A 12,392-nucleotide genomic window follows, 5' to 3' on the forward strand; every position below is an offset into this window, starting at 1 on the left:
ATACGTAACATTCTGTGACGCGTGTCTGATACGATACAGTCGTCAGCAAATATAAGGTACATAGGTATGTAAATTTTTAGCCTTGCGAAAACTGTCGACAGATTGAGACGGGCTAATATTTTAGACTTGACTTTATAATAAATTGCTTAAACTCAACCCGTATCCAACTAAAATTAAATTTGTTAATTTCACCGTTGAGTTAAAAAAAAAAACAAAAAACTCCTAACATTCGTGCATAATGTCGCAACCATTCCAAATTTTAAGTATTTTTTTTACCTGAAAATGCAAAAAAAATCCGGATTCAGCATGGAATATGAAAAAAACATTACAAAAGAAAATAACCAAAGGTGTCACTACAGTGGCTTCTATGACTGAAGTGGTCAACAGTCCTCGATTAACGTTCAATTTCAAAAGAACGTTGAATTTTAAATTCAAAATTCTCGTCCCGCGCTCTGAGAGTCGATAGTATCGTACTCGATTCAACACTTCGATATATCGCAGGCGAGTTTCGACGGCTGTATCGATACGGAATGAATTGTTATTCGTTAATCGTTGTTGCCGCTCGGACCTCGAATCATTGGGTAAAACTTCGTTTCGAACATTCTGTGCCTCGAATGTTCTTCGAAACAAAAAGGTAGAGGATAACTGAAGGCGGCGGATAAGGAAAAAGAAATAGGCGTGCGTGTGTATTGTCGTCTGTCATAAGCCGATGTGAATAAATAACAATGTCTCAGTGCTTTAGGAATATATCCAACAAATTCACAACTGTTAATTCTCTGTTAAATACGCGTAAGCACGTAACGCAATTCGACAAGGAACTGCCGCACCGAGTGAAACCTTCAACGTTTTTGGAGGAGGTGAGAAAACCGATTAAAGCACCGAAAGAACCTCTCGAATCTTCGCTGGCATCTTAATCGATAAATCCAGGCCGGTTTTACCCATGCTTTGTTCCCTGACAGAACCGGCTTTGAAGCTGAAGCGAGTCGAAGACTCGGTGCCGAAATTTTAACCTCACTCATCTTACATAACTTTTATTCTCTATTTACCATCTTGTACGGTTAATATATACTCGCCAATTTCTCGACGCAATTCATGCGACGGCTGTGCCTCGTGAAATGAAGTTTGTTCAAGCGGTTAGACGTTACTTTAAAAAATTCGAGCGTCTCCGCCCCAATCAAACGAGACATAACCTCAAAATCAACGAATGCAACCGCTTGAGTATAACTGTATTTGACTTACAGCACGTATACAAATTACGTCAGCTAACCTCCGTTGTTCATAACCGTGGATCGTATTTCATCCCCGTTTTAATGTGATTTATTTTTATTCATCATGCGTCGCGAAAGATTCCATCCAAATTCATCCAATTTTCTCAGCGGCGATAGATGTATAGGTTGAGTATTAAGGCTTCGCTAGGTACATACAATCCCATTTTTATGAAAGAAAAAAATCCGTTTTCAAAAGTACATACAGTTGTCCAACAATGTTTACAGACGTTCTATTTTCCTCATTTACAATAAATCTAAAACCTTTCATTTTTGATGTACCAAAATTTCACTATCTGCTCATTTTTCCACAGTTTCTAAACACAAGAAGTATAACGAGCCGCGCAGCAGATTGTCCGAATTATAAACCGCAGAGTCCGGTGGCATCGTCTTTGGAGCTTTTAAATACTTGCGATGCTTGGCGAGATGCGTGCCAAAAAGATGAGGAAGTGGAAAGAAAGAGTCAGTTTCATGGAAATTACAAAACTCCAGTTTCCCTGAGTCCTATAATCTCTAGCACGAAGCGGTACAAAATGTCGCCGGACGATGTCGTAGCAGTTGGCAATCGTCGGAACGATTCGAACTCGTTGTTGAAATATGAAATTGAGTCTTTAGAAAAAACTTACACAAGATTATCCAGTGGCATTACATTGCTCAAAACCAACGAATCCATTCTCTCAGAGTATGAGAAAAGAATGATCCTTCTTTCTGACAGTAAATTGAACCTAGAAGAAACAGGAGCGACTAAACAACAATCTCCCAACACTGATGGCAGGCCAAACGATGAGCAATTACAGCATGTTTTTAACAATCTTCGAGAAGAGGTAGGATATAATTTTTTACAACAAATTCATCTTGATTAAGTACACACGGAATTTTGATGTAAATTTTGTTACCCTGTTGCAGTTACCAAAATTATTTCATTCTTCAATGGACTTTACGGTATATCATTCTGACTTACAGTTTGTCAACAACATTAGAGGTACTGTAACTCGGTAAGTGATACTCTGTAACATGATACTGTACAAATATCTGTTCCCTACATGTAAAAAAAATATCACTTTATTCTGAATCCTCGATCGCATTCTTTTTCAGAGGTCTTGTACGCTATGTTAAACAAGTGATTTTAATAAGGACAATCGGAAATATGAGGTTTGCTTGTGTCAATTTCGAAATACTAAAAATGACCATCGATCCCAAGGATAACTCTATAAAAGTCCGATGGAGGATAAGTGGACTTTCAGGAATCAGGACTTTTATTACGTTTTGGAAAATAAGGTTGTGGAACATAAAGGAAACCATTGACCAACAGGAAATGTAAGCATGGGAAATATTTACAACTTTTAATCGGCAAGACAAATCACTGACATCAATCGGTCGGTTCCGATGACTTGGAGGGGGGGTATCGTTAATTCGGTGAAAAAAAGGACACTTTTTTCAACATTTTTTTACAAGATACAGGCAATGTATATTAAATTAACTAATTACAGTATCGTAGAGTAACATTTCAAGAATATTTTCTGAAAATTTCAGTGGAAAATATTAATACCTAAGCCTTTGGCAGCAAATCTCTGGAGACGTCTCGAAAAAAAATTGTTTTGCGGTGACGGTTGTAACTCATCACTGGGTCATTTGAAATCAAAAAGTTAAAATGATTTTATTAAATTATGAGTTTCCCCAGGTAAAGCTGTCGAGTTTTTTTTTTTAATTTCTTGTTATTTTTTATTTTACAATAACATATATTGATTTTTCAACTTTGGTAACACTGGAAAGTTAAAAACGCGATTTTCGCTTAAAAAAATCGGCAAATTTGTTATTGTAAAATAAAAAATAACAACAAATTAAATAAAAAAACTCTACAGCTTTACCTGGGGAAACTAATAATTTAATAAAATCATTTTTACTTTTTGATTTCAAACGACCCAGTGATGAGTTACAACCGTCACCGCAAAACAACTTTTTTTCGTGACGTCTCCGGAGATTTGCTGCCGAAGGCTTGGGTATTAATATTTTCCACTGAAATTTTCAGAAAATATTCTTGAAATGTTACTCTACGATGGTATAATTAGTTAATTTAATATACATTGCCTGTATCTTGTAAAAAAATGTTGAAAAAAGTAACGATACCCCCCCCCTCCCCCTAAGTCTTTCTCAAATCAATTCAAATAAGCAATTTGAGCCATACAAATTAATCTATTTTTTAGCGACACTAGGCTAAATATTTGATTTGTCATTCATTATTTACTTCCGAAGTGAGATTTATGAAAAAAATCACCTTTAAGTTCCTGAAGAAGATTTTTAAAAAATTTGTATAATATTTTGCATCAGGAATCGATTTGAAAATTCTGAAAGAAATGAGCATAACATCTACACTATAAAGTCTGAATTAGCTGTTACCTGGAAAGACACATTTTGACTATATTTCTTCCAGCTGGTATGACGGATTCTCTACATTTTATGTAAATGGTGAGGGTCTGATTTACAAACATGTAGCAGACAAAATGATGCCTGATCGAGATGAGACTCCAATAACCAAAGACTCATCTGCAGTTGCGGCAAAACTAGCCCTGTTTTTGGGCTTATTAGTGCCAGGTGAAACGATACCTGAAATGTACCTCTTGCGACCATTGTCAAGACGACATGATTCATTACTTAGAAAGTTACAAGGAGATACAGAGCATTTAGCAACAAATTTGTTACCGTTAGAAAAACTTAAATAATTTATTACTGTAATAAAACATTTAAATCTCAAATTTGTCCAATTTTGTTCCAGCCCTGAGATGCTTTGAAAATAAAATTATTAAATTCGAAATATCACTAACGACTTCTATGTAATGTTGTCTAGCATTTTATTCATGTGGCTAGTAGCGTCATTTACCAAATGTAAAACAATGATAACCTGACACAATTCCGAACGATTTTCAATTAAAAGAGCAACTGGCGTTATGTGATGACAAATTGGGTGTTTCAATAGTAAAGACATTAACTTCTGCTTCTAGATAGATTTGACAAAGTAAAGCTCTAGTGAATAGGTAAGTTTTAGTTTAGTCACCGGTACACCAAATACTTGGAACATACAAAAGTGTAACTAATCAGTCTGAGATTCAAATTTTCGAGTGAGTGATGTTCTCAACAATTATCGACGATTGATTTGTATCACATACAAATGCAGTTTGTTGTTAGATTTTCATTACGTAGATTACATAATTTATTAAGAAACTGTGATGGTCAGATGATTGAATGTAGTCATTGACAAATTAAACCACGAGATGACGTTGAATGTAAGAGAGTTTACTTGCTTGTAAATTAAAAACGAAGCCACCGCTAAGCGTCATCTATAGCCCGTGAAAAAATAAAACTATTATGTATACATACTTGTACACCGTGCCTTTGGTTTATATTACTCCACTCAATCCTATATACCTAATCCGTGAAACAATTTCAAGTCCTGCACATATGAATGAAGAAACGTATCCCAAGATAAAAATTTATTTACACATAGAATTCAAACGTAATTCCTAACTTAAGTATCTTTTATTATCTTATAACCGATTTGGGCCATTGATTAATCATCTGAACTTGTCACAAACTAGTCATTTAGATGAATGTACAAACATCCCAGGATCAATTGTCACACTTTACATTGGTCGCCACTTCCTTCCGTGCCATAAATTATGTCAGTCCATGGATCGGATAATATGTTACATTTTCGAAGTACAGTAATTAGTTCCCATTACATCACCAAGCCTAGAATCCATGCATTCAAAACTAAATGTTAAAATCTAACATTCAATTAACAGTAAAGATATGTAAGTTCGAAAATGAAAAAAAAATGTATACAGAATAATCTAAACAGAATCTTACCAAGGAAATCATCCATTAAGGTACCAATGGCAAACTGAAAATGATTCACAGGAAAATTAATGAAATAAGTTCGTTAAAAAAATTCTTTGTAAATCTGTGTACTTACAATCCCTGTCGCATCAACTCTGGTACCGACAATTTTTAATCTTATTTCGTCATCTGCTTGAATTACTACATCCTGTAATTGAAAGAATAACAAATTGATTATCCTTAGATTGTTTCAGAAGAAACCTTCGAAACAACCTTCGATGTTCGATAAGAAATAACTTTGGGAAATGTTTCTATGAAGCACTAACATCGTGTACATGTTAGTTCAGTTATTTTTTGACATGAATTTTACTATCATTATGATTGTACCACGATAAATTCATCTTTTTGTATAACGTAACGTACCAAAGCCATTGCAATATTTAGCTAATTGTTTTATAATCAATAAAAGGTATTTCATATTCTTTGACAACAATGGCTTGTTCTCAATGACAAATTTTAATAGAAGATAGATAATAACACGAATTCAAAAATATATATTTCAGAATCAAGGCTAAATATTATTTTATCGTTTATCAAAAGCGATGTTCATAATTTTCTAAAACTAGCTAAAATTTGTATAAGCAAAAATATTATTTCCACAGAACATCACAATCCAATATCGAATTTCATAATAAATTTCTCACCTCTTCCTTTGACTTATAACAAGGTGGATTGACATTTGGACAAAATTGCATGTCGGCTGGAATGGACTGAAATAAAAGAAAACGAAAAATTTAGGTTTACATCAAATGATAAATGGGAAACAAAAAAAATACTCACGTGATGAGATATGAAACAAGACAATGGTCCTATTTCAGCGAACATGCCAACCTACAACCGTAAGACATACACAGAGTAATGTTTGTACGATTATGATCAAAACTCACATATCAACATAACAACTTGTTATACCTTATTGACTTGCGTTACGACTGCGTCCAGAACCTCTCCTTTGAAAGGTCGAAAAACAATAGCCTTATATTTTACGGGATATACAACGAAACCTTGTCCTGGCTGAATAATACCAGCTCCAATATTGTCTATCGTTGTCACTGCGACGACAAATCCATACCTATAGAAATTCGAGGTGAATAATGTTTTGTAAGTGAAATGCTTGACGTAATGGAAAATGTTGTCATTTATAACATTTAAAGTATAAGAATAAAGGCAGTTCCACTCTGTTCGTAATGTTTTGCGATGAGAAATAAGATTTGCATAATTTCAATCGCTATACCTGACTTCAATACCTATTTTCAAAAGCAATTCAATCAGTTATTAATTATCACATACTTTCCAGTGCACGTTCCCTCGACTTCAGTGTACAGTTTCTGTTTAACCGTATCAAGTAGCTGAGGTCCAAAGTATCTCGGATGCAACAAGATCTCATGCTCCAACGATATCTGTAATATGATGGCAATTTTGAGTCAAATCAACTCGAACTAAACACATTTCAATGCGAATAAGATAAGAGGAGGTTAACTTACGTGATAAAACATGTTGTTTTTTACCTCCGTTAACGGTCTTCAGCTATCCAACTTATTACTTTTTTTTTGTATTTACAGAATCTCTTGAAATCGATACCCTACTTTTCAGAAACTAAGTCTGACAGAATCTGTCACATTGGGGTTATGTTCGTACAGAATTACGCCGCGAAATGTGACTATGCGAGTGACCGTTGGAGTAACGCGGCAGTCAGGCGCGGGAAAATTGCTGCGCATGCCCAAAAAATAGCGCACGTTTGAAATTGTGGAACGTAATATTTCACGGAAAACCCATGATTGAAGATATATAAAGACTGATAGCCTTATGAGACTTTTCCTAATCGAAAATGGAAGAAATAAACTCATGTTCAAGCGGCGCCACCTGCATCCTACCTTGTACGCGCAACTCAACAGCGTAGCTGATGTTACCATCGCTCATCGAATAGTCGAATATAATTATGCCTATGGAATGACGAACGGGAACAGACTGAAATTTTCATACAACTCCGTGTGGACGCCGTATACCTACTTTTCAACTACGCAAATTCATTTAGGCCAAATTCAGCAATATCAATTTAAATCCATCGCATCGACAAAAATAATGCTATGTATATAGATGCACAATAAACATGCACTTGGTTTACTGTTGACAGAGTTGGAAACCGTTTCTTGATGCAAGGAATGGGAAACAGTCGAAGAAGTTAATCAAAGAATAGAGATATATAATTGTTCCTATATGTACCTTATGTAATTTTTGTAAATATGTTTAATACTTAACTCGGACCGTTAACTGAAGATAATAATATGTATCTTCAGTCAACGCTCATACTTTCATTTCAAAAAAAGATGCAGCTGAAATATAAAAATAATTTCTTAACTGACATCAGGGTTCCGTGATTTTATTATCGATGAAAGATGACTGCTTTAATTATAGATGAATGATGGTCGTTTTAATTATATATGAAGGGTGATCGTTTTTATCTTATATGTAAACGGCAATTAACTTTGGAAGTTCGCGCACGGTTTTTTTTTCTTATGAGGTACGAGGTAATCACTAAAATGGAGAACCTGGTGAATACGCAAAACAATCTACAACTAAACCAAGATCAAAAACACGAATAGCTGTAAAATGTTGTCATTTACCTATCGGAAGACGATGCAGAAATCTTTGAAGAAATGAAAACAAATCGGAGTAGAATAAGCACAACCACCAAAATACGAGAGAGCTGAATAATTCTACCGCAAAATACAAACCGAACATGACCTATGAGCGACTTGAGAAAAAAAACTCTGGCACTAAAACGATCGCAATAAAAGACTGTAAAACCATTGAAAAATAAACTACAGCTAGATAAATTTTACCACACATTGTGATCATGATGATTCTGAACTGCATCGCTAAATCTATGCATCGGTGAAAACAAGATGACTGACCCTGAACCAGACCTAGACCAGACGTAAGCCTAAACAATGAAACGTTGATTTTTCAGTATAGTCAATAAAGCTGTTACCTGCAACAGATGAAGATATAATTAGTGACATATGTCAATACAGATAAAAATATAATTAACGAAAAAAGAGGCAAATTAATTAATCGAAACAGGGAGAAGATTTGATTAGCTGAAACAGTAAAAAAGTTTGATTAGCTGAAAGAGACGGAAAATCTGTTGAGCTGAAACAGACAATAGATTTGATTAGCTGAAACAAACAAAAAGTTTGATTAGCTGAAAGAAACACAGTGTTCGATTAGCTAAAACAGATAAAATGTTTGATTAGCTAAAACAGACGAAGGTATGATTAGCACAATCACATAAGTTCATACACTGACAAAAAATGGGTTGAGTCCAACATGATATTCGCTTTAATGTTCGTTGCTTCAATTATTAATTGTATTGATGAATAAAAAACAGTCCAAGTTTTTTGAATCGATATCTCTTTCTGCTTTGAAACATTAAAGTGAATATCTTTTTCGACTGAACATTCTACAGTTCTCAATGCGTTTGTTGAAAAAATGGTTTTGTTGCCCTGTAACAACAAATAAAACGATCAGTTGAACGAGTATATCTGTAAATTTTGGATAAATTTCATAAATACTTACGCTAACGTCACTATCTACATTCCACTACTAGTATACACTACCGAAATTTTTGGTCCTGCGCCTTGAGCGCTAGTTTTCAAATGCCGCGCTTTGCCTCATAACTGAAACGTATCAAGTCCACGTGCCAAAGGTGGCGTCGAAATTGGAAACTTTATTATTCGTCAAAAAATTGACGAGGAGCTGAAAAATCAACACATCGAGAGTGCGTAACTCTTTTATATACTGTTTGCAAAATCGACGAACAACAAAACGTGACCGATTATCGTTATTAATTTACGCGCAAAAAGCTGCGTTCAATTCCCGTGATAAATCTACGCGCAAAAAGGCGCGACAGACTGAACTGTTAAAAAATTTGTATTATCTGGGACTGGTCCGAAAAATTCTGTAGATACCCAATCCACATCTGCATTTTTTTGAATTAAATATATTTCTATGCGGATTGTTGTTCTCAGATTACAAATCGAAATCGCAAGGGGGGTTGGAGGGTATGCATTATTGTGTGGCGTGACGGTCGGCGGTCCTCTTCGACGCGAAGTCTTCGAGCTGAGCATCTCTCTCTATTTACCGTACCACGGAACGCGATAAATAGTCCAGAGATGCGATTTGCCCATTCAGACGATCACAGATATCAATTGAATAGAACAATGATCGGTAATGACTGAATAATTGAATTGAATAACAATTGAAAAGTGGTTGCATACTGACAAGAAATGGGAAATTCGATCTCGTTAATATTCAAATGGTTACAAATGATCGAGAGACTCAAATGGAGTCTTTTGAGAAAAAACTTTCTGTGATCGTTTGACGCTGTGGATTACAAAATTTATCAACATCACGGTACATCGCGACCTTCCTACCCTTGCCTGTTTTCCAACGGAACCACCCAACGGAGAAGCAGACTCTCGCACACACATGTATAAACCCCGCGACGGATCCCAAATCGTCCACCTACCTACCCTGTTACCTATATTCGATCTAAACGATTCTCCATTTTTTCCAACACACATCATTCTTCATCATTTGCGCCGTGGTCACTGACTTACATTTTCGTTGGTTACCTGTTGGGAGTAAAATGTTTTTGTATCGTAGTCTGCCTACTCAGAATATGGTATCGCGGTTGTATCCCCTCAACCCTAATATTGTAGGTATTATTCTAGTAAATGTTGGCAGACTATCGGTACATCAACCTTTTGTAAAATTGATTAAAAACATCCTGTATGCCAATTAGCATTTTTCTAAGCGAGCTAAGCCTGCAGCTGATCGATATTTATTGGATGTTAAATGATTGAACATGATATATAATATAAAATGCAATTTGATTACGTTACGTTATGCCAGAATTTGTAATTTTATTGATTCAAGAATAATGTTAATAATTGAATACGTTCAAACCTCAGGTGAACACACCACTTAAACGACATCATCGGTAAATTCAAACGTAGATTATTACAACAGTTATGAAACACAATTCGATCTCGCGAGTGCCGTGTAAGCGATGGTTACCTGTCGCGATGCTCATTCCACTTTTAGCAACGTGCAAAATTTCTAAGATTAAATAAACTACGGTAAATTAAATTGCTAAACAAAAATTATTCGACTAAAAGTCAAGCACATTGCGATCGCGAATGAGCCTATCCATGCAGCTAAGAAATCGAAGATTTGTGTAATAATTGTTACCGTCACGCCACGTGACAGAGGAATCCCAGGGAAATACCCGTAACCTAACACGTGCAAACTCACCAACGCTGCCGAGAAATGGAAAAGTTACTCGGAAGTCTCTGCTTAAATCTGTGAAAAACAAAATAGAACACTTGAATTGATTTAGCAAATTGGCTTTTCAGTTTTCAAATTAATTATTACCGTTGTCTAGTTTCATATTTATGCATTGCATGTTATGCAAGAATAAAATTTCGGCTTTAAATTTACCGCCTTGAATTATCAATCAACAATAAAATAAGTATCGTTACCTCGACTGTGGGCTGCTCCACATTTTTACGTGTAGTAGTTCTTGTAGAATCTCAGGTTTATTGGTGAAGCGACGCATTTTTTACACAATTCAGATTTCCACTGATCTCTTATAATCCAAAAATCCGCACCGCAATAACACTCGATTTTACACTCACTTCTTGTGCTGTAGCTGTCTGTTTGAACCGGTGAATCAACTTGCTAACGATGCAACCATGCATTTGCCGAAAATCGACGAAAAATAATAATAAAATGGAAACTCGACGCACTGAGACAAAAGTAGACATCACTGAAATCTGAAGTTACACAAAACAATGAAAACTCGAGACACGAAATTGACCTTCAATGTGCACAGGATGTTTTTATGTAACTAGGTTTTCTTCAGGCTAGACGCTGCTCCTCGCGTATTATATACACATGAGTATGACGGAAATGCACTGATCAAACAATGTGACACAACCCGAACGACGCGATCTGAATGTTGAACTGATACTGAAAGCACGTGATTTCGCTCCGATTCCTTGGAAACGACTGATGCCGTACGGCGCTCACATAAACGACGCATAATATCCGTCACTGCGCCGCTAATCCCGGAACTCACAATCGGTTAAGCCGTTGCGCGTAGATTTTCGCGAGTTTCTTACTTCCTTAGGATGTTCAGCCGTAGCCTCACCCCACTTTACCTTCACTTGGACCGGCAAACGCACCGGCTTGATAGCGGAGTGATAGTCGACAGCGGTGAAGTGGAACAGAGGAATTTTCGTTCTTACTATTCCAAAAATAAATACAAAAACTAAACAAAAGAAGAATTTTCTCGAAGTAAGGAAGCAGATTGCCGAAAACGTTATTGTGAGCTTTTTGGTGTGGCTACGGAGCGATAATTAGCGCTGATTTTAATTCTGTGAGTAAATTTCAGAGGGAATATAAAGTAGCGAACGGTTAGAAATTTTTTAATTCACGTGTCAAAGAGTATATGAACTCGAAATTCGTGGGCAAATTTCTTGATAAAGCGTATTTGGTTTCTAAAAAATTGTAGAGTCGATTTACGGTTTAAAATCGAATTAATTTCACAATTAAGCTGCGCACAGTTAAATTCCGCTGTACATAAACATCAGAGGTGTCGAGACACACCTCGGTTTGCGTTTGTTGACATTTTCGAGTCTCCGCCCTTGCAGCCCGGTGCCTGCAGATTGTTTACACAATTACGTGATACATCGTAATAGTAAAGGGCTATTTTTTAGTTTGAATCTAGAAATTACGTTTAACAGCATTCATTTTTAACTAGCAACTGAAATAAAAATTTTCACAAAAATTGTTATTTCGAGTTTTTGAATTAAAAAATTGAAAGTAATTGCAGTAATACGAATTTATTCATCGAAGAAGAAAAATTAATTCCCAGTTAAACTTTTCTAATTATCGAAATGAAGAACTGATTCTTTATTCAATGTTTCGAACCAAGAGAATGAAAACAAATCTCGAATGTAATTTTTCGAATTAAGGAGTTAAAAATAATTCTGAAAATTAAAAGTAATTCCTACTTCAATTTCTTGGAGAACAAAAAAATAATCACACGTCTAATTTCATGAAGCAAGAAATAAAAAACAATTCAGAATTGATATCTTACTTCTACATTCAAGTTGGTACTGGCTTGCCTATCAACGCTAATTTGTACTTTCCATGTGAAAACGA

The 12,392-nt window shown here is 35.5% G+C and overlaps 2 protein-coding genes across 2 annotated transcripts; one reads left to right on the plus strand and one right to left on the minus strand.

Moving 5' to 3' along the window:
- Positions 1-556: 556 nt before the first annotated feature.
- On the plus strand, positions 557-4,639 carry LOC107222869. Its single transcript, XM_015662394.2, has 5 exons — positions 557-857; positions 1,580-2,089; positions 2,172-2,260; positions 2,361-2,582; positions 3,697-4,639. Exons 1-5 carry the CDS (start codon positions 726-728, stop codon positions 3,983-3,985), a joined length of 1,242 nt encoding a protein of 413 aa, XP_015517880.2. The 5' UTR covers positions 557-725; the 3' UTR covers positions 3,986-4,639.
- Positions 4,640-4,738: 99 nt separating this feature from the next.
- On the minus strand, positions 4,739-6,926 carry LOC107222870 (DNA-directed RNA polymerase II subunit RPB7). Its single transcript, XM_015662395.2, has 8 exons — positions 6,644-6,926; positions 6,450-6,559; positions 6,072-6,231; positions 5,940-5,990; positions 5,804-5,869; positions 5,236-5,307; positions 5,130-5,163; positions 4,739-5,012 (listed from the first exon to the last, which is right to left on the minus strand). Exons 1-8 carry the CDS (start codon positions 6,653-6,655, stop codon positions 4,999-5,001), a joined length of 519 nt encoding a protein of 172 aa, XP_015517881.1. The 5' UTR covers positions 6,656-6,926; the 3' UTR covers positions 4,739-4,998.
- Between the last annotated feature and the right edge of the window lie 5,466 nt (positions 6,927-12,392).

This window comes from Neodiprion lecontei, chromosome 4 (assembly GCF_021901455.1).
Source record: "Neodiprion lecontei isolate iyNeoLeco1 chromosome 4, iyNeoLeco1.1, whole genome shotgun sequence".
Classification (NCBI taxonomy): Eukaryota; Metazoa; Arthropoda; class Insecta; order Hymenoptera; family Diprionidae; genus Neodiprion; species Neodiprion lecontei.